The 23,845-nt window shown below is 37.8% G+C and overlaps 1 protein-coding gene across 6 annotated transcripts in view; it reads right to left on the bottom strand.

Moving 5' to 3' along the window:
- The window catches only part of MYO3A (myosin IIIA), a 232,247-nt gene that overhangs the window by 76,951 nt on the left and 131,451 nt on the right, over positions 1 to 23,845 (bottom strand). For all 6 annotated transcript variants that reach the window (XM_032349656.1, XM_032349658.1, XM_032349659.1 and 3 more), the window contains exons 18-20: positions 22,704 to 22,830; positions 18,143 to 18,353; positions 14,975 to 15,122 (exon numbers count right to left, since the gene is read on the bottom strand). In XM_032349656.1, coding sequence (XP_032205547.1) covers positions 14,975 to 15,122; positions 18,143 to 18,353; positions 22,704 to 22,830 — 486 coding nt within the window. The remainder of the gene's footprint in view (positions 1 to 14,974; positions 15,123 to 18,142; positions 18,354 to 22,703; positions 22,831 to 23,845) is intronic.

Below are 23,845 nucleotides of genomic sequence, written 5' to 3'. Positions count from 1 at the left end.
TTTTACGGAGGAGTTATAAAGCATTTTGAGTAAAATGAGCTTGCATAGAACAACCGATTATGTATTTTTGTAGAGGGTATGACCTCAAAATACTTAGTTGTTTTTAAGCGTAAGTGGAGCAACGAAGCTCTTAGAACTCTTAAGAAAGTCCTTTGCTATGCCCTGTATGTTAAAAATACATTTAGAGCAGAAGATAAGTGGAGTTATTAACTTCAGTAAAGGACTGCTTAGCATATATTATCTCTGCTCTGTTCGGATGGCCTGAGTTCCCTTTTGAGAAGGGCAGATGAATAATTATTTAAGTATAAATCAAGGAGGGGAGGGAAATCAGAAGACTTGGGTGTTAAGGAGGCTTCATGCCTGAGTCCAGAGCTTGCTTGTTTTACACTGAGTTTTCAGGGTGAGTTGGGAAAAGGACACGTGGCAAGAAAGCCCGTGAAGGTGCGCCCCCCCCCCCCCCCCCACAGCTCTGGCCATGACACAGGGCTATACAGCGTCCCCGTAGGAGAGATTCTAGATGACGAAGTTGAGTCCTCTGCCTCACACAGCAGTGTGGAAGGGTGGCTCCCGTAGGCTGAGAGGCTGCAAGCTTCCACTGGCTTGGAAGGTGGATGGGAATGTTGGTTTCCACCCCTGGGCACAGACTGTCACTCAGTAGAGGATGGACTCTTACCTCCTCGGGAGACCTTTCTCCAAGGCCCAGACTAATTCAGCAACATCCCCAACCCCGCCCCACCATTCATCAGCTGGTCACTCTCTATCTCTCTGCCACCATGTTTCACAGTATTTCTAGCATTTTTACTGGTTTATTATTCTCCTTCTCTTGTTAGAATGGGAACTCCAAGAGGACAAGCACTTTTACTCACCTCTCTGTTTTTGAGCTCAGTATCTAGGGAGACCTGAGCGTATTAAATAAATGACTTTGTATTAGGGATTGAACTGCTCCCCGCTCCTGCCCCAGGCAAGTTCATATGTTGAAGCCTTCATATCCAGTGTGACTGCATTTGGAGATAGGGCTGTTCAGGAGGTGATTAGGGTCAAATGAGGTCGTAAGGGCATGGCTGGAGTCCCATAGGACGGGTTTTCTTCTGAGAAGAGACCTGCAATTGCACTCCTGGGTATTTACCCTGAAGATACAGATGTCGTGAAAAGAAGGGCCATCTGTACCCCAATGTTCATAGCAGCAATGGCCACGGTCACCAAACTGGAAAGAACCAAAATGCCCTTCAACGGACGAATGGATAAGGAAGATGTGGTCCATATGCACTATGGAGTATTATGCCTCCATCAGAAAGGATGAATACCCAACTTTTGTAGCAACATGGACAGGACTGGAAGAGATTATGCTGAGTGAAATAAGTCAAGCAGAGAGAGTTAATTATCGTATGGTTTCACTTAGTTGTGGAGCATAAGGAATAGCATGGAGGACATGGGGAGTTAGAGAGGAGAAGGGAGTTGGGGGAAATTGGAAGGGGAGGTGAACCAGGAGAGACTATGGACTCTGAAAAACAATCTGAGGGTTTTGAAGTGTGTGTGTGGGGGGTTGGGGTACCAGGTGGTGGGTATTATAGAGGGCACGGATTGCATGGAGCACCAGGTGTGGTGCAAAAAACAAGGAATACTGTTATGCTGAAAATTAAAAAAAAATAAAAATAAAAAGAAAGGAAGAGACCCCAGGGAGGTGACTGTACAGAGTGAAAGTCATGCCAGGTCACAGGGAGAAGGCAGCCAGCCATCTGCGAGTCCAAGAGCTGGGCCTCAGGAGAAACCAAACCTGTCCCCGCTTTCATCTTAGACTTCGAGCTTCCAGAATGGTGAGGAAATAAACTTATTGTTTCAGTTCCCAGGTCTGTGATATCTTATGGCAGCCCCAACAAAGGAATACATGAGTTTTCTGGATTCCTTTTGTTAAAGTCACTTTGAAAAGCTGTTTTCCAGAGAGAGGAAGACTGGGGTGAAAACAATAAATCATGTGTGCATGTGTAATTCTCAGCTTCTGATTATAAATGTAATACATGTTCATGTAAAATTAAAAATATGGAAAAACCATGAAGACTTCAAAATTCACATACAAATTCATCACCTCTAAATACTGGTGGGTACAGAGATTACTTAAAAATAAAACCGTTAAAAAAAAAAAGGAATTCATTCCTGATGCTGGATTCTGAGTGTCTTTCCTGGGGAAATTATCTTCTTTTTCCTCCCCCAGCTTCACTGAGGAATAGCGGACATATAACATTGTGTTAGTTTAAGGTGTATTGTGTACTGACCTGACATACATATTACAAAATGATCACCACCATAGAGTCAGCTAATTCCTCTGTTACATCACTAACTACTAGTTCTTTTTTGTGGTAAGAATTTTTAAGATCTATTCTCTTAAGAATTTTCAAGAATATGGTTCAGTTTTATTGGCTGTAATCACCACACTGTCCATTATTAGGCCCATAGGGCTTACTCGTCTTCAGACTGAAACTTTACTCTTTGACCAACACCTCCCCATGTCCCACAGCTCTCAGGCACTGGTGACCACCATTTTAGTCTCTGATTTTCACTTAGCATAATGCCCTCAAGTTTCCATCTATGTTGTCGCAATTAATAGGATTTCTTTCTTTCTCATGGCTAAACACATTCCACGGGGTATGTGGGGTATGTGTGTGTATGTGTAAGATTCTCTATCTAGTCATCCTTTGACAGAAACCATTGTTGTTGTTTCCACTATTGTGAGCAATGCTTCAATGAATATGGGAGTGCAGACATCTCTCACAGATCTTGTTTTGATTTCCTTTGGATATATACCCAGAAGTGGGATTGCTCAATCATACGGCAGTTCTATTTTTAATTTTTTGAGAAGACTTCATACTGTTTTCCATAGTGGTTACAGTGATTTATATTCCCACCAATAAGGCACAAGCATTCCCTTTCGTCTACACCTTCACCAACACTTGTTATCTTTTTAAATGATAGCCATTCTAACAGGTGTGAGGTGACACCTCGCTGTGGTTTTGATTTGCATTCTCCTGATGGTTAACGACGTCAAGCACTTTTTTATGTACTTGTTAGCCACTTGTGTGTCTTTGGAAAAATGTCTGTTCAGATCCTTTGCCCACGTTTTAATCAGAATTTTTGCTTTTGCTTTTGCTCTTCAGTGGTATGAGTTCTATATGTTTTGGGTATTAACCCCTTATCAGATATGATTGACAAATATTTTCTCCCATTGCATAGGTTGTCTTTTCATTTTGTTGATGGTTCCCTTTCCTGCACAGAAGCTTTTTAGTTTGATGTAGTCCCACTTGTTTAGTTTTGTTTCTTTGGTCAAATAAAAAAAAAAAAAAAAACATTGCCAAGAATGGTATCAGTGAGTTATCCCTTATATTTTCTTCTCGGAATTTCACAGTTTCAGATCTTGTGTTCAAGTCTTTTAATCCATTTTGAGTTGATTTTTGTGCATGGTGTTAAGATAGGGGTCCAATTTCATTTTTTTGCATATGGCCTCCCAGTTTTCCCAGAACCATTTATTAAAGAGTCAATACTTTCCCCATTGTGTATTCTTGGAACTCCTGTCAAATATTAATTGACCGTATATGCTTGGGTTCATTTCTGGATTCTCTACACTGTTCCATTGATCTATGTGTGTTTTTATGCCAATACCACACTGTTCTGATAACTATGGCTTTGGAATGTAATTTGAAATCAGGATGTGTGGTGTCTCTAACTTTGTTCTTTCTTAAGATTGCTTTGGCTTTGGGGTGCCTGGGTGGTTCAGTGGGTTAAGCCTCTGCCTTCAGCTCAGGTCATGATCTCAGGACCCTGGGATCGAGCCCCACATTGGGCTCTCTGCTCCGCAGGGAGCCTGCTTCCTTCTCTCTCTCTCTGCTTGCCGCTCTGCCTACTTGTGATCTCTGTCTGTCAGATAAATAAATAAAATCTTAAAAAAAAAAAAAGATTGCTTTGGCTTTTTGAGGTCTTTTGTGATTCGATACAAATTTGAGGACTGTTTGTACTGTTTCTGTGAAAAATGCCATCAGAATTTTGTTAGGGACTGCACTGTATCTCTAAATTGCTTTGGGCATTTTAACAATATTAATTCTTCCATTTATTTATGGCTTCTTCTATTTCTTTCCTCAATGTATTATAGTTCTCAGTATACAGCTCTTTCACCTCCTTGGTTAAATTTTATTCCTAAGTATTTTATTCTTTTTGATGTTATTATAAATAGGGCTGTTACCTTAATTTTTTCCCCGATAGATTATTGTTAGTGTATAGAAAAATAAATGATTTATACTGATTTTGTATTCTGCAACTTTACTGAATTTGTTGAATTAGTTCTCACAATTTTTTGGTGGAGTCTTCAGAGTTCTCTACATGGAATTTCATGTCATCTGCAAATAGAAACCATTTTACTTCTTCCTTTCCAATTTAAATGCCTTTTATTTCATTTGCTTGCCTAATTGCTCTGGCTAGGATTTCCAATACTATGTGGAATAAAACTGGTGACAGCCGGCATCCTTGTCTTATTCCTGATCATGTAGGAAAATCTCTCAGCTTTCACCTTTCAGTATGGTAGCTGTGGATTTGTCCTATATGGCCTTTATTATGTTGAGGTATGTTCCCTCTATATCCACTTTGTTGAGAATTTTTTTTTTTCATCACGAATGGATTTTAAATTTTGTCAACTGCTTTTTCTGCTTCATTCTGTTAATTTGGTGTACTATATTAATGATTTGTGTCTGCTGAATCATCCTTGTAGCCCTGGAATAAATTCCACTTGATTATGGTATGTGATAGTTTTAATGGATTGTCAAATTTGGTTTGCTAATATTTTGTTGAAGACTTTTGCACCTGTTGTTCATCAGGGATATTGGTCTGCAATTTTCTTTTCTGGTAGTGTCCTTGCCTGGTTTTTGTATCAGGGTAATGTTTGCCTCATAAAGTAAGTTTGAAGTTCCCTCCTCTTTTATATTTTCAAAAGAGTTTGAGAAGAACTGGTATTAATTAATTCTTAATTGAAAAATAAATAAATAATTATGTATAATATGTTATCAATATGCACATTAATCACCATAATTATAGTCATAAAATATTATTCATTATCAATTATATTAATTAATTAAAAATAATTATTATATGATTGATTATATTAATTGAGACTGGTTAATTATTAATTATTAATCCCTAATAATTCATTGATAGAATTTTCCAATGAAATTTTATGGCCCTAGACTTTTCTCTGTTGGGAGATTTTTAATTACTGATTCAATCTCTTTACTAGTAATTGACTTGTTGATATTTTCTATTTCTTCATGATTTAGTCTTGTTAGGTTTTGTGTTTCTAAAAATTTGTCCATTTTTTCTAGGTTTTCCAGTTTGTTGGTGTATTCATAGTAGTCTCTTATAATCATTTGTATTTCTGTAATAACAACTGTAAAGACTTCATTTTCATTTCTAATATTATTTACCTCAGTCCTCTCTCTTTCTTTTTTGGTTAGTCTTCCTGAAGATTTGTCAATTTTATTTATTTTTTTTAAAAAGCCACAGTTCCAGGGCGCCTGGGTGGCTCAGTTGGTTAAGTGACTGCCTTCAACTCAGGTCATGATCCCGGAGTCCTGGGATCGAGTCCCACATCAGGCTCCCAGCTCCATGGGGAGTCTGCTTCTCCCTCTGACCTTTTCCCCTCTCATGCTCTCTTGCTCTCTTTCTCTCAAATAAATAAATAAAATCTTTAAAAAAAAAACAACAAAACACAACTCCTGGCTTCATTATTCTCTTCTATAGTCTTTTTAGTCTCTACTTCATTTATTTCTGCTCTTATCTTTGTTATTTCTCTCCTTCTAAATTTGAGCTTAGCTTGTTTCTTCTAGTTCACTGAGGTATAAAGTTCAATTTATTTATTTGAGATTTTTTTCCCCTTAATGTATGTTTCATCGTTACAAACTCCCTCTTAGAACTGCCTTTGCTGCATCCCCTAAATTTTGGTATGTGGTGTTTTCATTTCCATTTGTCTCAAGGTACTTTGATTTTTTCTTTACATTTCCATTTGACCCATTGGTTGCTCAGGAAAACATTGTTTAATTTTCACATATTTGTGAAAACAGGCAGACTGCATCAGCACCACCTCATCATTAAACCGTGGGAGAATACTTTCTACTACCATCTGGGAGTTTGATCTAAGTATGAAATTTCCAAAAGATTTTCCTGAAATCACCAGGGCTTCAAACAAGGAATCTGGCTCAGATGATATTTTTCTTTTATGAAAGGTGGGAATATGTAACAACAGAGGGCAATGGAGTCCTTCACTGAAATTACACGTGTGAAATGAGGTCATAGGGGAGTCTATTGTTTGACACTGTTCCATAGTTTCAACTATGTAAGAACTAGAAGTATTTTAAACAGCTGGTATAGATGATCATCAATATTTATTTTCTTGTGTTTGCAATTTGGAAGTCATAAATCAGTATATCTTTTATTTTTAGAAGGACAGTCCACTTAATACAGGATTTATATCAAGGGATGATATCAAGATTCCATTTAGGTTTGCAGCATTCTGGATAGACCATCGTAGAAGATGGCACATACTGACATTCCTCAGACATCCGTGGAACACCTACTACATGTATGTTTAAGAGAAGGTGGGCCTGGTTAAGGTAGACATGAAGACAAAAAGGTAGGGTCCCAGTCCTTTAGGGCACAGCGAATAGCCTCTCTGCCTTTCCATTGTAACCCTGAAGTCACATCCTAGGATTTCTTTGCTGGTGCTCTATTTTCTTTTTCAATTGTTCCCTTAGTTCCATGTCCTTCTTTTCAGATGGTTTCTGCTTCCTCCAGTGTCCCAGTCTCTGCTACCGACACTGCCTGCTCCAGTGCGGATGTTCTCTCCAGTTTCCTTCTTCCTGTCTTGCATGGAACCCCTTTGGCCTATCAGGTGAAAGACTGCCCCTTTCTCTCTTTTCCTTTCTTCCTCTCTCCTTTCTTTCAAATCAGCAGAGCACCCTTTTCTTCCACACGAGATATTATTTTGTTAGGTCCCTGGTTCTTCTCAACTTTGCTTATTTGTTTGTGAGAAGAACCCCAGATATGTAGCAGAACTTCCAGATTCTGGTCCAGGCTCTGTTTCACCAGACTGTGACTCTGAGTAAGTATCAAGGAGTAATTTTTATCTGTCATATATAGATGATCTACTTAGGTTTCTTTTGGTTCAAACATTTCAAAATGTCCGAACTGCCTGAATGTGTTGTGAAACTTAATGAATGAATGCATAAACCTTCCGCTGATGGAACATGTGCAAGGGGCGGGTGGAGGGGGAGGAAGCCACATAAACACATTTATCCCTTGATGCCTGCCTTTTAGGAAAAGAATTCTTACTCACCAACTGCTCAATGAGTGTTCACATTTATGGAAACACTGCCCCCAGAGGAAAGAAACCATTGAGAAGAAGTTCCTCATTCTAATAATCTTCATTCTACAAAAAACATTTTAAAGGTCGAAAATCTAGGATTTAGGGGGCTATCACTACTCAAGGTGAGTTGAGTGTTTTTATGATAGTGAAAAGGGAAAAAAGTGAAAAGCGCCGCCTTTCATTTTGAAGTAAGATCAAATGTAAAGAAAAGTTGCAAGAATAGTACAAAGAACTCCCGTGTGCCCAAAGTTTCCCCAATTCTCCAACTGCTAGTATTTTACCACATTTACTTTACCACTCACTCTATTTATATATATTTATATATATATATATATATATATATATATATATACACACACACACACACACACACACACACACACACACACAGTATTTTTAGTAGGAACATTTCACTGAAGTAACTAAATACTTGTAAAAACTAAAAACGAAGAAAACAAGGTAGTGATATGTGTGCTGTAAAAATCTAAACCCTTGATGTAAAATAATTATGATTTGAAATCTGTCTCCTCCTGTGCTTTCTATCCAAAACAGCCAGATCTCAACGATCCTGTTGATTTTTACATAAATGTTAATGGGAAGCCACATCATTAATTTGGGAAGACACAGGTCACTGATTCAGAATTCAGCAAGTAAATTACTGAGAAACTATTTTGGATAATTTGTAATAAAACATACTTGTTTTATTTTACATATATTTAATGAAATTGGGGGGAAAAGTTTTAAATGGTGCTTCCTAGAGCAGCTTCCTTTTTCAGAAAAACAAAAAAGGAAACAATGTATGTTAACCTGAACATTCTTTTTTTTTTTTTTCAAATGAGCATTTTTAAAAAAAAGATTATTTATGTATTTATTTGATGACAGAGATCACAAGTAGGCAGAGAGGCAGGCAGAGAGAGAGAGAGGAAGAAGCAGGCTCCCTGCTGAGCAGAGAGCCTGACGCGGGGTTTGATCCCAGGACCCTGGGATCATGACCTGAGCCGAAGGCAGAGGCTTTAATCCACTGAGCCACCTAGGTGCCCCTAAGGTGAACATTCTAACGTAGGCACTTTTTGTATAGGATACCTACTCTTGAAAACTCTTCAAAAGCTATAAAAGATCTTACAAATTTATATTCTACTGGCAGGTGACAGTTTTTGGCTTATAAGGATCAGTTTTGTCAATACTGGGCTCGAACCTGACATGAAGAAAACTAGAGTCATTGAATAGATCTATGCTTCCAATGTATTCCTTTAAAAATTATTTTATATCATAATGAAAATATATTTTTTTATTTTTTAAACACTTTAAAATTTTTTATTTATTTGACAGAGAGAGAAATCACAAGTAGGCAGAGGCAGGCAGAGAGGAGGAAGTAGGCTCCCTGCTGAGCAGAGAGCCAGATGCGAGGCTCGATCCCAGGACCCTGAAATCATGACCTAAGCCGAAGGCAGAGGCTTTAACCCACTGAGCCACCCAGGTGCCCCATGAAAACATTTTTTAAAAGTTTGAAAACAATACCAAATTATCAAAATAAGTACCACAAGTCCTCACATCACATTAGAGGTGCTGACCCAACTTCACTGATAAAAGAGAAACTGTGTGTGTAGCACGGGTGTGGGGCAAGGGATGAGGGGGACACAGGAGCCCAGGAGGCAGCCTGCCAAGAGCCAGCAGGAGAGCTTCGAGCTGCTGTAGGGATGCTCCACACACAGACCCAATCACTTGGATATCAACTTCCAGACTCGCTCAGTATGTGAGAAGTTTAAGGAACATTTGTATGTGATCTCAAATAGTAACCCAAACCTTGGCTAAGCATTTAAACAGCAAGATGTTTTGTATCAAGGGTTTCTTTCTTTTTTTTTTTTTCCTGAAGATTTTATTTTATTTGAGAGAGAGAGAGAGAGAGAGAGCACAAGTGGGGTAAGGGGGAGGGAGTGAGAAAGGGAGAGGGATAAGCAGACTCCCCACTGAGCAGAGTCCAAGGAGGGGCTCAATCCCACAATCCTGAGATCATGACCTGAGTCGAAGTCATATGTTTAACTGACTGAGCCACCCAGGTGTCCATTGCTGTATCAAAGGTTTCTTAAATGCATGGCTGTTTTAATGCTTAAAGAAAATGCCTATAAAATGGCCTTTATCACTTGGAGAGCTAAAATAAGACTAATGCTAGCACCACTGCCCACATACGGTTTATTTCATGGGGAAGAAATCCATTTTGCAAGCAAAACAACTTGAAGAGATTCACAAGGGATCTATTTGAATTACCCCCACATTTTTTTTTTTTATCAGATGACTGACTCTTTACTTTGTAATGTAAAAAAAAGTTGAAAGTGTAGATACTGTATAATGGATGGATTTTTGTTCTTTGTAATTGCCACAAGTTATGTGTTGGAGCCCATATTCAACATCTCAAAAGCTTCAAACTTTAGGCTATGAACAGCTGGAGAGGAAAATCATATACATTAATTACTCCAAGAGAAGCCAGAGCCGTAACTGCAGTTCTTGTTTCCATTATGTGCTGTAAATGGTTTCCTGCTCATAAAATGACTTCCAACTTTTAATTCTAAACCCATGGGAAGATATATAAATGATATATGTACATCCTTCTACAGAACAAATACTAATAGCTCACTTTAAAAATGAACTTTAGTTCCATTAATAGCCAAGAAGATGTGTTCCCGTAATGGATAAGAATGTTCCCTTTTGGTATAAGTAGGAGTAGAAGCAAGTAGAGTGAATCTTCAAGATTCTAGAGCAACACTTTGTAGGATACCTAACGGGCTCCAAAGAAAAATGGCATTTGTTCCAACTCAAACAGATGCCCACTGGTGACTCATCAATGGTTGGTTGTTCATTCCCCTTGATTTGAAACAAACTTCTAGGGAACAGGGTTCATTTCTTTTGAATGTGCTACACCACCATCATTACACCGTAGTGCCTGACTGAAAGAACAGACAAAACCCACCAACTACAGCATCAGCTTGATTCCAACTTGAAGAGAACTTCAAGCTTTCTATCACACTTTGATTACCAGTGTCCTCTCTCTCACATTGAAGAAAGGCAGAAAACAAACAAAACAAGCAAACAGAGGCAGAATTTGGCTAACAGTCCGTGTGACAGAAGCAGAATCTTGGCTAACAGCCAGTGTGAAGGCTCCTGTAGAGAGAGAGAGGCCTCCCTTACCAGACTTGGAGCTACTTGTTTGCTGCCCTTTGAGCTGCTAACTAAAAGCTTCTGGAAAAATATGGGAGTAGACATCCCAAAATGATGCCAATACAAACATAATAGGGAAAGCTGATCCATGAACACCTTATTTGTCGAATTAAAAAAATTGACAGAATTAATGATACATTTTTCAGCTGCAACTCAGAAGAGTTTGAATCTTGAACATTAAAAGGTTACAACTATACTCTTAATGTCTATTTGTAGGGACGGGGGCTGCGATTGTTATTTGATTTTCAGACCACTGTTTTTAGATATAAAATTGTCCCTTTAAATTTTGTTAAAATCAATATATTTAAAACGGTTCACCTAGCGCTAGAAAAGGACGGCAGCTTCAGCATCAAACTCCAGAACAATTTCAGGAGTTATGTGTTCTTGAAAACTATCCACCCAGCAAACTATGGATTAAGTCAGTGCCATAAATTCATTCACTAAAAATTTAGTCTATTGATTATTGGTATTACTGTAGTCTATTGATTATTGTTTTAATGGAAAGTAAAGGGGGAGGGGCACCTGGGTGGCTCAGGAGTCTGGACTCTTGATTTCCGCTTAGATCTTGATCTCAGGGTTGTGAGTTCAAGCCCTGTAGCAGGGCCAGCCCTGCACATCTGGCACAGGTTCTCTCAATGGTAACATTAACAGCAACAAAAAGGAAGTAATGGGAAAACTATATTCAAAATACCTTTATAACCAACTTTGCTGAAGTGTCCCATATTATTAATTAATTAATTGACATATTACAAATACAAATAATACACAGGAGTGTCCTGTATATGACATATCAGTTAACTCGGGCTAAATAAGGAAACCCTTTCCTTATATATGCTCATTGGAACATAAATAAAGGCTCTGATGTTGTAGGACTGACTGTCTGTAGAGATAATGTCTGTTGGTTTAAATAGAACCAGAAGCTGTTTCATCTGTGAAGGTGTTGCCTGAGGCTTCTGTCTTGCTCAGACTGCTCAGATTATCTGAATGTCCATAAAATCGAGAGTGGTATGTCTTACCTATAAGCAATTATGGAACTATTAAATCAAGGTGCACTCGAGTCAAACCTATGATTATATTGGATCAAGAAAATGTGACCATGACTTTAATTAATGTTTTGGCTTAACAGCTGTTTCTCACTTACAGAAATCAGAGTAAGTGCATTCTTTATTTTGTTTGTTTTTTAAGATTTTATTTATTCATTTGACAGAGAGAGAAAGAAAGAGATCACAAGTAGGCAGAGAGGCAGGCAGAGAGAGAGGGGAGGAAGCAGGCTCTCTGCGGAGCAGAGAGCCCGATGTGAGGCTCGATCCCAGGACCCTGAGATCATGACCTGAGCTGAAGGTAGAGGCTTTAACCCACTGAGCCACCAAGGCGCCCCAGAATAAGTACATTCCTGACCTGTGATAGCTACAACACGCAGCTGTAGTTAGTATTTCTCAGTTACAATTTTTGCATTCACAGAGAAGTGACAGAGTGGGGAAAAACAAAACAAAACAAACATGTGCACGCACATGTTAAAATCTAGAGAATCACTGACTAATCCCATATCCAGCGAATCCCACATCAACGACTGGATCACTCAGCTGCCAATGCTTGGCCTATAAGATTAGGAAGCCGGGGTTCTTGAGTAGTTACCCCAGGAAGGCACTTGAAAGGATTGTGAATGGCCTGGATTCTAGCTGAAATTTTAACCTGTTGGGGGCAATTTTGAGTTGTTTTGTTTTGAAAGTCTCTCAAGGATATTTAAAAGAGCCTTCCAGAATAGTTTCATTTCTATCAAGCCCAAAGGCAAAAAGCATTAAGAGCATTAGGATCATGGATAAAATTCAAGACTATCAAACAAAATGCACTGTTAACTATAACAACCTATAAAAGGTGAAAAGCAAATAATTATTGAAAATTATGGGGGTGCCTGGATGGCTCAGTCATAAGGCTTCTGCCTTTGGCTCAGGTCATGATCCCAGGGTTCTGGGATGGAGCCCCATGTCAGGCTCCCTGCTCAGCAGGAAGCCTGCTTCTCCCTCTCCCACTTCCCTTGCTTGTGTTCTCTCTTGCAGTCTCTCTCTCTTTCTGTCAAATAAATAAATAAAATCTTAAAAAAAAGAAAATTATGTACATTGGTTTAAAGGTTAGTTCCAATAAAACCATGTTCTAGCCTCAACCCCAAAAGAAAAGAATCACAGAGACCTCCCAAGACAGGCTGTTAATTAATCAGACAGGAAACAGATGAGGATGTACCCAGTTCCACGAGGGAGGTAATTCTAATAGAAGCCTATCGAAAAGTCCAAACAAACAAACAGACAAAATTTACTTATTTCAGGCTCTGGTTAGAAAGGATTCTGTGAACAGTGTGAGGAATTAAAGCAATTTAACTTAATGAACATTCATCGAGTACTCGCTACATGTTGGGCTCTGAAGATACAAAATTAATTAAAACATAATCCTTGACCTCAAGAAGTCTGCAGCCTAGTGAGAAAGGCAGAATCATAAACCAAATATTTTTACAGGAGCCTAGAGGAGGGAAGAACATGCACAAGTCACATTAATTTTCCGGATTTCAGTAATAAGAAATGAAACGTAATACGACATCCTGGCATGAGTAAGTGGGTGGATACAGATGTCACTTACTGAAGAAGAAAGGTGACAAGTTCAGTTCCGGGTAAAGTTCCGGAAACTCGCTTAAATGGAGGCCAGGAATTCAAAAAGTGGGATTGGCGGGAGGTGGGGGCTTGAGCATCACTAGCAAGAAGGGATGAATGAAATAATGGAAACAGACGATCTTTCCTAGTGAGTGTAAGAGGATCAAGGACAGAACACTTCAGGGCAGTTAGCATTTAGGACAGTAATTCCCAACCTTGGCTGTATGTTGGAATAGAGTGGGAAAATTTAGAAGATATTGATGCCTGGGTCTCATCCCAAGAGACCTGATTTAACTGGTCTGGGAGAGGGTCTGGGCACTGGGATTTTACAAAGTTACCCAAGTCATTCTAATATGGAGCCAGGATTGAGAACTAATCATCTATGGGATGGTACAGGAAAAGTAACAGAAAGATGGTATTTGGGATGCCAGAGGAGGGGTCTTCCAGAAACACGAACCTGCCAACCACATTGAAAATTACAGTAGGGCTGATAACGGAGAGACTAAAATGTTTCTGATACAAATAATGACTGATGAGATTAGGAAAGTCCATTCCAGTAGGGCGGGGGATGTCAGAGCCAGATGCTGCAAATTCAAGCGTGTGCATGTGGGGCAGAAATCAATCCAGCGCAATGAATACCGAACATGCTTTCAAGAAGTTTGGCTATGAAGGGAAGAGAGAGGCCATGGCTAAGAGATAAGCAAGTTGGAGAAGGGCTTTTTTTTTTTTTAATGATTTTTAAAGATTTCATTATTTATCCAGACTGCGGGACGGCACTAGCAGAGAGCAGAGAGAGACAGAGACAAAGACAGAATGAGAAAGAAGAGAAGGAATGAAATTTTGGTGGACAGCTCCTGGGGCAGATGAAAGCTATGCAAACACAGATAAAATCTTATATTTTTGGCCCCCCTCCTTTTTTTTTATGGGCCCAAGAAATGTCAAGATCTAAATGTTTTTCTTTTGGTACTAGTGTTTTCACAATGCAATTCTGAAGTAAATTCTCAATAAACCTATTTTGAATTGAAAGAGGTATATGTCCCTCTAATTTATCTCAAATTTAAATAAAAACTTTGGTTCTAATCTGTAAGCACAAAACAATTTCATACTATTAAAGGGAGCCCAATGACATACAAAATGATAGAAAATACGACAGCTTCTCTTAGACCTGATAAAATAGTTTAAATAATTTCAATACTACAGCTTTGCCAAATGCAATTCAAGTAAGTCTCTGATTTTTGAAGCTGAATCATAAATTACACGTTGTACCCTGACAAAATTGCCATTTCGTGGCATTTGCATCAAACCCATTATCTTGTGTTCCGTTGCCTAGTTACGGGAATTCTGAAGTTTAATGCATTTTAGACGGATATTTAAATTTCACACAGAATTTCAGCTATGCAGTCTACAGAAAGAGGAACAGTTGGACACATCTGCTTCCTTAAATTTCCAAAGGAAACTTCTTTGTTTACACAGGCTCAGACCTGCTAGGTTTTCTGGCAGGGTGCATTCATTTTCAATGGAGGACATTCAATACCACACTTTGAGACACAACGAAATTATACTTGTTTTCTGGTTTTGTTTTTGTTTTTACTAAACACACAGAGAAAAGAAAATCTTTCCTTTGCCAATCTGTTTAAGGTCTGAAAACTGTGAAGTCCTGCTTTGTTGGTAGAATTTTGCATATAACACATACACAGGCATGCCTCTCTATCGTGGCTTGACTTACCTGTTCCCAGGTGAACACATGTTGATTGAAATAATACTGAATTTGTTCATTTGCAATATTAATGCACAGCTGCTCAAAGGAATTTTTTTTGAAATTTTCGAAGCCAAATATATCCAGAATACCGATGCTTAGTTCATCACCATTCTCACTGGAAAATTGAAGAGGCAGGATTTTGAGTTCTTACTTTCTCAAGAGGGAATGTATAGTAGGGTATCTTCAAGGATACTTTTGTGATTTAACTAAGAAACTACTACCATGATGGAGAGTGAAAATTTCTCCAATGAATATAAAGTAGGTAGCATTAACTTTAATATATAAAAGATACACGATTTGCCTTGTACTACAGACACAGCTCCTTCACTTTCTCCTGGAGGTTCACGGGTGTAAGATCATAGCCCTGAGTCCTGAATCATAGGGAAAACCTGGCCAGCACTCCAAACACAGCAAAAATAGGTTCAGTAAAAATTATAGCAGAAAAGTAAAACTTCTGTGTAAGAGTATCTTTAGTCTCCCACTTTAGGACAATTAAAACATGTTGCTAAAAATATTTACCTCTCTTAAAGAATCAATATTTACTTTTGAGTTATTCCTTCATAATTATTTAATATAGAATAAACAGTAACCTGGAGAAAGATATAAATATATTTGGATTTATTTTATAATCAAATACTTTAAAATGCAGTTAAATATTATTTTATTAGTTTTTTAAAAGGTTTTATTTATCTGAGAGAGAGTGAGAGAGAGAGAGAGAGAGCATGAGCAGGGTGAGGGTCCAGACTCTCTGCTGAGCAGGGAGCCAGACCTGGGGCAATCCTAGGGCTCCAGGATCTTGACTTTAGCCAAAGGCAGATGCTTAACCAACTGAGCCACCCAGGCACCCTAAATAACTATTTTATAATTAAATATTCCAAATGCATGCTTTTCCTGTTCCTCCATAATAATTAATTCCTCTCTGTTCATTAAAAGTTAGATACTTGGTCAAAAGTTTACCCCTCCCCCAAGAAATATATGCATTGCAAAGATACTTTCATGTCATTTTAAAAAGGAGAGAATAGAGGTGCCTGGGTGGCTCTGCAGGTTGAGTGTCAAGACTCTTGGTTTTATCTTGGGTCTTAATCTCAGGGTCATGAGTTCAAATCCGGTGTGGAGCCTACTTGAAAAAAAATTGAGAGAGTATAAACATCTCTCTGTATTCACTATTTATGTAACCTAGGTTAACTCTTGGTGCTGTGTGAGGAGGTGATTTGGAAATGACTGCTGTGAGCTGCACGCTGAGAAGTGAAATATATTCTCTGTATTTGGAAGAACTGACTGAACTTAGAATGCAAAGTTCCAGAACCCTGTGACGGGATGGACAAATGGAAAGCTATCCAAGTACTTCAGAAAAATTCCTATTTATGAAGAATGAGTATAAATATTTGTTGGTTTAGTCAGAATTATCATTCTTTAAAAAAACGGTTGTTTCACAGGATCCCACTGAGATAGATATTTAACTTGTCTAATAATGTGTTAGAACCAGGAGGACCTTGGAGTTGACCTTGTTCAGGGATTCTTAAACTGGGATCTGCTAATGGCCATCAAGGGTCTGGAGTCACAATCATGTGCCGTATTTTGGTGGGTAGGTGTCTATTTTTTATTTTGGAGTGAAGAATGTAGTTTTCAAGAGATTCTTTAAAGGCTCCAAGTTACCTGCCAACAATTAAGACCACTGAGTTGTCATTCCACGCCTTTACTGAACAGGCTGAAGAGGACAGATGCACAGAAAGGTAGTGACTTGCCCAGGGCTGCACAACAAGTTAGCGGTAGAGCCCGGCACAGAATGCAGGCTCTTCGAAATCTTAAATGTAAATCTTTCCAGATTGAACTAAACTATCTGAATGGTCCTATTTTAGTTTCTTAAACATTCTGTAAAAAAAAATTTAAAAATCTAAGATTTGGATAGCTTCCTTTATTGTAGGGAAAGGAAAGTGACTAAGGAGGGACTAGGCTGTAGCCGAATTTTCAGCAAATCGCCTGCTTGGGTTGTACTCTTCCGGATACCACTGAGGGGCCAGACCTGCAGATGGTAACTAACCACAGCGAGGCTGTCTGTGGACTATACCCATACTGCAAATTCTTGAATATTTCCATTTTCATCTGAAAGTGTGGCATCCTACAGATGGCTACACATGAACATACAAAGTATCTTGACCGTTAAATCCTAATGGGCAAATTGGATTTGATTTGCAGTCAGATAGGCTACAGGGAGGCAAGAAGCAATTCTGAGGGATCCAGAGTTGAGAACAGGGAGGAATAATGGACACTCTGTGAGGCGTTTTGGATAATATTATGGTGTGGTATGTATTTTAGCGGAAAAATGAGAGTGAGTTATTCATCTGAAATGTGTATAAAATGGTCTTTTATGCTTAGCAAGCAAATGTGAGCAAGGTAACTTAGGGTCAGCAGCTATCTTATTTTTTTGTATACAGATTTCTACAGATTGTATAATTTGTGGCAGAACAAAGATTTAGGTGCAAATGTAGGGACTTATATCTATGCACAACTCCTGGTAGGTACACAGACAGTATTCAGTTAATGGTGGCTGTGATTCTTTATTTCTAAGATGAGGGCATAGACTTATGGTCAAATAACATTGTTGTTTAGATAAGGGTTCTGTCCTTTACTATTTATTTAGAATGTTTCTGAACCAAATTTCATTACAGGTCATAAGACCTACCCTTAAAGGGCTATGGTGACAGTTAAAATATAAAGAGAAAGTTTTCTTTTGTCTTCAAGAGTTAATATGATCCCTTAGAACAAAGAAAACATGAAAAAAAAAACCCTACTAAAATGACATTTCATGCAAGTATCAAATGGTTTATACTTCACAACACACTCTCTTATGAAAAGAACATACACATGGATAAGATGTCACAGGAAAAATTCACTTTCTATTATGTTTGTTCATGTTGTTACTATTTTATGTTCCAGCACTTTAAAAATTTTATAGCTATCTGGCCAAATAAAGTGCTACTAGGAAATAAAGCAGATCTATTGAAAGAGAACTTTAATAATGACACGGTAACATTAGGAACATTCTCGGAAGGACTCCTATACAAATCTGTAAATTAGAAAACAGATCTACATCACGTGACATTTGGGGAAAAATTGTCTCCATAGGAATTTTACCTTAGTGAGGCGCCATGCTTCAGTAAGCTGTTGATATGATTGACTATCCAACTAAAGAGCCGCCCGTATAAAGTTTTCGCCATGGCGTCTCGGACGTCAGTGGCTTTTTCTACGGTATTGGGTCGTATGATGGTTTCTCCTCTAGTGACCACACAGTGGGAGGTGAGAGCTTCTTGGAGCTCATCTGCCTGAATGCAAAGCAGAGAAGCAGCTGGAAGAAAGAACCAGAGGTGCTGTTAGAAAAAGTCACTGCCATGCAGTCGCTTCCCATAGAATGAAAACGTCTCAGTCTGCCTTCTTCCAATGACATGAAATAAATACGGGAAGACTTCATAATGTAAAAATAAGTTCCTTTACAGTAGTTGTCCTGGGTCTTGATCATTTTTCTCTACTTGACTGGTCAAATGTAGGCTGCTGTATAATACAGCACAACCCAGACTGAACTGGCTGACAGCAGGGAAAACATTCGTACCAGCCAGTGGCTGTTTATGTAATGCCAAACATAATGTCATTGAATTATGTTAAATAATGTAAAATTTAAATTATTCATTTAAATAAAGAATAGATTTGGGATAATTTCGATACCCATCATTACATACATATTTTTTTAAATGCAGAAATTAATTGGAAGATTACTTAGACTTTAGGGATAAACCCAAACAAATGTATTTTATGTAACTTCTGCACTATTTAACCAAAAAAGCATAAACCTTATCTTGACACACACACATATATATATATATTTAATCATACGACTTCTCAGTTATACATTTTAATTACTGAAGTTTGTTAGAATGTGATGCCTGGAACATTTACTTACATTTAATGATAAATATCACAGGGAATTTTAAATAAATAATATTTAAATTCAGTGGAGAAAACTCATTTTTGAATATAGTAAACATCTTTAACCTAAACTATTACATGACAGACTATTTTTTAAATTCAGTGGTTCTCCTTTCAAATTATTTTCAACATTTTGAACTTACTTTTAGCATTTGGGACAAGCTATATCTTGGCTGTGTGGCTAGGATCATTGAACCTTACTTAAATAAATTTTTTCTTTTTTCAGGGATGCCTGGGTGGCTCAGTTGGTTAAGTATCTGGCTTCAGCTCGGGTCATGAGCCCAGGGTCCTGGGATTGAGTCCTGCATTGAGCTCCTTGCTCAGTGGACAGCCTGCTTTTTTCTCTGCCTGCCGTTCCCCCTGCTTGTGTACTCTCTCTCTCTGACAAATAAATAAAATTTTAAAATCTTAAAAAAATTGAAAAACAATTTTTTTCAGACTGTGGAAGTAACACAAAGTCACTGCAGAAATCTTACCTTTGAAGTTAATATTCTGCATTTTTTCCTTTAAGCATGTTTTTTGCTGTTACCCTGCACATACATTTCATCTTAATAAAATATCTTAAGCATTTCTCATTTTGCTAAATATTGCTTATAAATGATTTAATTTGCTATATAATATTCTGCTCTATGTCATCATATATAAACAATTTTTAAGTTGTTGGATGTTTAGGTCATTTCCATATGTTCATAATTATAAAGAATGCTGGGATAAATATTTGGGGCATGAAGCTAGGTTCTTGTATTATTGTCTTAGCATAAAAGTGCCTAAGTTCAACAACTAGTCCAGAGTATATAAACATATGTAAGCCTTTTGATATATACTATTTAGCTGCTTTTTAGAATCTCTGAACCAATTACGTTATCATCAGCCAAGTAAAAAACCAATAATTTCAATGCAATTTCATGGACACCAACAGATTATTATTTTTTGAAAATGACCAATTTGATAAGAAAAAATGCCTTTGTTTTTCAATTTGTTTTTAACTGACTCCTAGTGAAACTAAATACTTTCTTCTATTCATATTTTTATTAGTGATTTGTGGTTTTATTTTATAAATGGACTTTTGTCACTGATATATTTGTCTTTTCCTAATCAGCTTAGAAGAGTTCTTTAGAGCTCCCACATGTTGCTTATATATGTGTTGGAAATATTTTCTCTCATTTTTCACTTGTATTGTAATTTCATTTATTTTTCTTTTGTTAGTATGAAAGTTTTTAATTTTTATGTAGTCAAATATCCATTAAAAAATCCTTTCTGCTTTTGCTTTTCTGCACATAAAATCCTTCAAGTCTTTTCTCATCTCAGAATTATATAAATGTACTTTGTCTTGTGCTTTTATGATTTTTTGCCTTTAAATCGATAAAGGTTTGGAATTTATTTTGGTATATGGTATATGACAAGAATTCAGACTCTTCTCCCAAATGGCTAGCCAGTTCACTGTCCCTACAGCACTGACTCCCTAGTGATTTTGTAATGCCATTTCCAGCAATTCTACCTGGATCTGTTTCTGAATAGTGTCTCCCATTGATTAATATGTCTATTTCTATTCCTACATTGTTCATTCATTCGACGTATATTTATTGAGTGTCTACTATATGCCAAGCATTCTACCTGGGAATATATTACTAAGTATAATACCTTATAAGACAGACTTCTCGTTTTGATCATCTTTATCCAGAAGGAATGGGAAACTAATCAAGAAATTTAAGTGGGAATTAAGAAGGAGAAGAGGGAGAGGAAGTACAAGGAGGGGAAGAGGGGCACTGAGGGAACCTACTGCTCACGCACTCAGTGGTTTCTGAATGACTGTGGAGAATGGCCTGGAAAAGCTCAAGGGTTGATGTGAAGGGACAACTGGGAGGTCCCTTAGCTCAGCTGAGAGGTGACAGTGTCTTCAGTGAGAATGATGATAATGGAGATAAAAAGAAATAGTCAGTTTTGAGGGATATTTATAGAATAGAATAGACAGAACAGGTGCCTGATTGAAACAATGCACCTATAAATCCATCCAGGAAACATGGCCTTGGTTTGCAGATAATTCCTTGCAACTTAATTACAAGAGATTTTAAGTAAGTCAGCAAAAATTTCTATTTTCTATGAATGGCTACTCCAGAAAGCACTTGAATTAATTTTACCTACATTCCCATTCGCATTAACCTTCTGTGACCCATCTGACTGTCACCTTCTATTCAGAATAAAGGTTCTCACTTACCAAAGTCATTTCTTAGTTTGGTAGTTTCCAAGTATATGAATATCTACAACATAGCTCTATTGTAAATCATTCTATTCACTGCTGATAACTTTCCTAATTATAATCAATGGTGAAATTTGAATCCATCATTGGAGTTTTCTGTTTTTTCCTTCCACTTCTGATAACTGAGGACTGCTGGGAGCTACAGATCAGCTCAGAGCTACTGGCTCATGGGCACCAAAAACTACTTGATTGCTGAACAAAGGGTCAGCCTGGATTTAAGCAACCCGTAGTACATTGGCTAAAAGAAGGCCCAGCTTGCTGTGGGCTTCTATGGCTCAGAAAATCAATCAATAAATATCAGTCTAAAACCTTCTGTGCCAATTGACTTTATTTATATATGAAAAATTAGAGCAGGTTCCCCGGTCCATGCCAATCATTACACGCCGAACTCAGTCCTGCTGTATGACTGAGCTGGTCCCAGAGACATGGTGGGAGGGAGATGGTAGGGATCTGGGGACAGGTTCAGGCCAGGATGCCTGGCATTTTGTCCCCTGAAATTACCCTAAAACACCTCATTCTGTTCCTCATTAAGTATAAATCAGAAAAAATACATATAAATAAAAATTTATATCATAATTTCTTAAGTTATGAATGAAATGTCTAAAAAATCTGGAACTATGGGGGCTTATGACCATATTAAAAATTTTTTAAGAGTCACTTATGGTTTGTCTATATTCTAAATAAAAAAGCTATGTCACCACCAGATCAATGGGAAAACTTAAGTTATTGGAATAATTCATCAGACTTTACTAGTTAGAGAAAAATGTTGATTTGAAGCAAATACCATGATGCACTTTTCTTATATAGAAAATGATCATAGGGCGCCTGGGTGGCTCAGTGGGTTAAGCCTCTGCCTTCGGCTCAGGTCATGATCTCAGGGTCCTGGGATCCAGCCCTGCATCGGGCTCTCTGCTCAGCTGAGAGCCTTCTTCCCCCTCTCTCTCTGCCTACCTCTCTGCCTACTTGTGATCTCTCTCAGTCAAATAAACTTAAAAAATCTTAAAAAAAAAAAAAAGAAAATGATCATAAAATCAGTCAACCCAGGGTGAGTGAGTATAAAAACCACCCAGTATGAAAATAAATATACAAGTCTTTATTACTTATAAAATGATACAGATGCTAAATCTATAAAATAATAGCGTTTACTCTTTTCAGATCAGTTTACTAAATTTTAGTGATATTTTCTGTGTTTTTACATTGAAACATCAATAGCTCCTAAAATAGGAAAGCCTAATCTTGAGAAAAGTTCTCTACAGTAATCGGTTCATTTGTAGGCATGAAGATCTGTTTCAAATATTGGCCTTTAAAAACTTCATTTTATGCAAATTGAATCAGAGTATTCTTTTTTAGGATTCCAGATAAGTACAACTGCCTGAGATTATCTTTATGAGACACTTACAGTATTTCATTAGGCGTTTTTCAAGAGTTCAGTTTTGAGCAGAAGATAGTAACACTCACAGTTCTCCAGAGCTGTGTGATTGGAAATGTGGCTCTTGTCAATCTGGTGTTCAGTTGCCACGGAAGAAAACTCAATGTTGCCCACATTCAAGATTGCAGCCAGTATACTGTATATACTTCCAAGTTGCTGAAACACACCATACAGATGTTAGCATCACCCTCCCCTGGAAGACAGCAAGGCGGTGGCGAAGGCTGGAGAGAGAGCGGGCAAGAATCCCAAGGCTCCAGCACCAGGTCATTCCGCAAAGAATGATGTCAGCTTCTGAGACCCACGTAGGCTCAGTCTCCTCAGTCATTTTAGTATGAGAGGTGGACATGGTGCCTCTTTGCCAGGGAATGCTAAAAAAGTATTTTATGAATGCAAATACCAGTAAAAAATAGAAACGAGGAGTTCCCCTAGGAGGAAGTAGAAATAATTGAATTCCTTAGGCCACAGAGCAATCTATCTACGTGAAACTGAACTTCAGAACTTTAACATGGTCCTGTCCAGATGCTCCTTTCCCTTGAGGCAATCTTAAGAGTGACATTTTATGTGTGGATAAATGAGAATGAGGAAAGAGAAATCCAAAGAGCCCAGTGCCCAAATCAAAGGACACATGTGATTTAAGTTTAGGCATGAAAACTCTGGACAACAGCTTGGAGTCTAGAGTGGTAAAACCCTCTTAAATAAGGCACATCAAAATACATCAGAAACACACACACACCCACCACTGTTCTTGGAGGCACTGGAGGCATTTTGCCAAGGAGACTATGGTCATTGTAGTTGTTATTCCAACTATGTTCAAGTGCAGTAAAGTATAGGAAATAGACAAAATCCTTTATTGTTATCTTATGTTGCTGCCTTGATTCTAACTCAGCTCCTACTCTTATCAGAAATGATTATCCCATCTGTTCCAACATCCCAATTCATGCTAAAAACTATCATGAAAAAATGAAAAAACTATCATGAAAAGTATATGAAAAAAATCTTCAGGGATATTTATTCATTCATATATAACATATATATGAGTACAGATTAAATGAATATATAAACCTTAAAATAAATATATTTATTAAATGACTATACAGACATATCCTTGACTCTCTATGTTCTCACTTATCTGGTGCAACATATACTTTCTGCCAGGCCTGCTCTAGTCACA

Source organism: Mustela erminea, chromosome 6 (genome assembly GCF_009829155.1).
Source record: "Mustela erminea isolate mMusErm1 chromosome 6, mMusErm1.Pri, whole genome shotgun sequence".
NCBI lineage: Eukaryota > Metazoa > Chordata > Mammalia > Carnivora > Mustelidae > Mustela > Mustela erminea.
The sequence above is the reverse complement of the archived record's forward strand: the minus strand, read 5'-3'. Positions and strand labels throughout refer to the sequence as shown.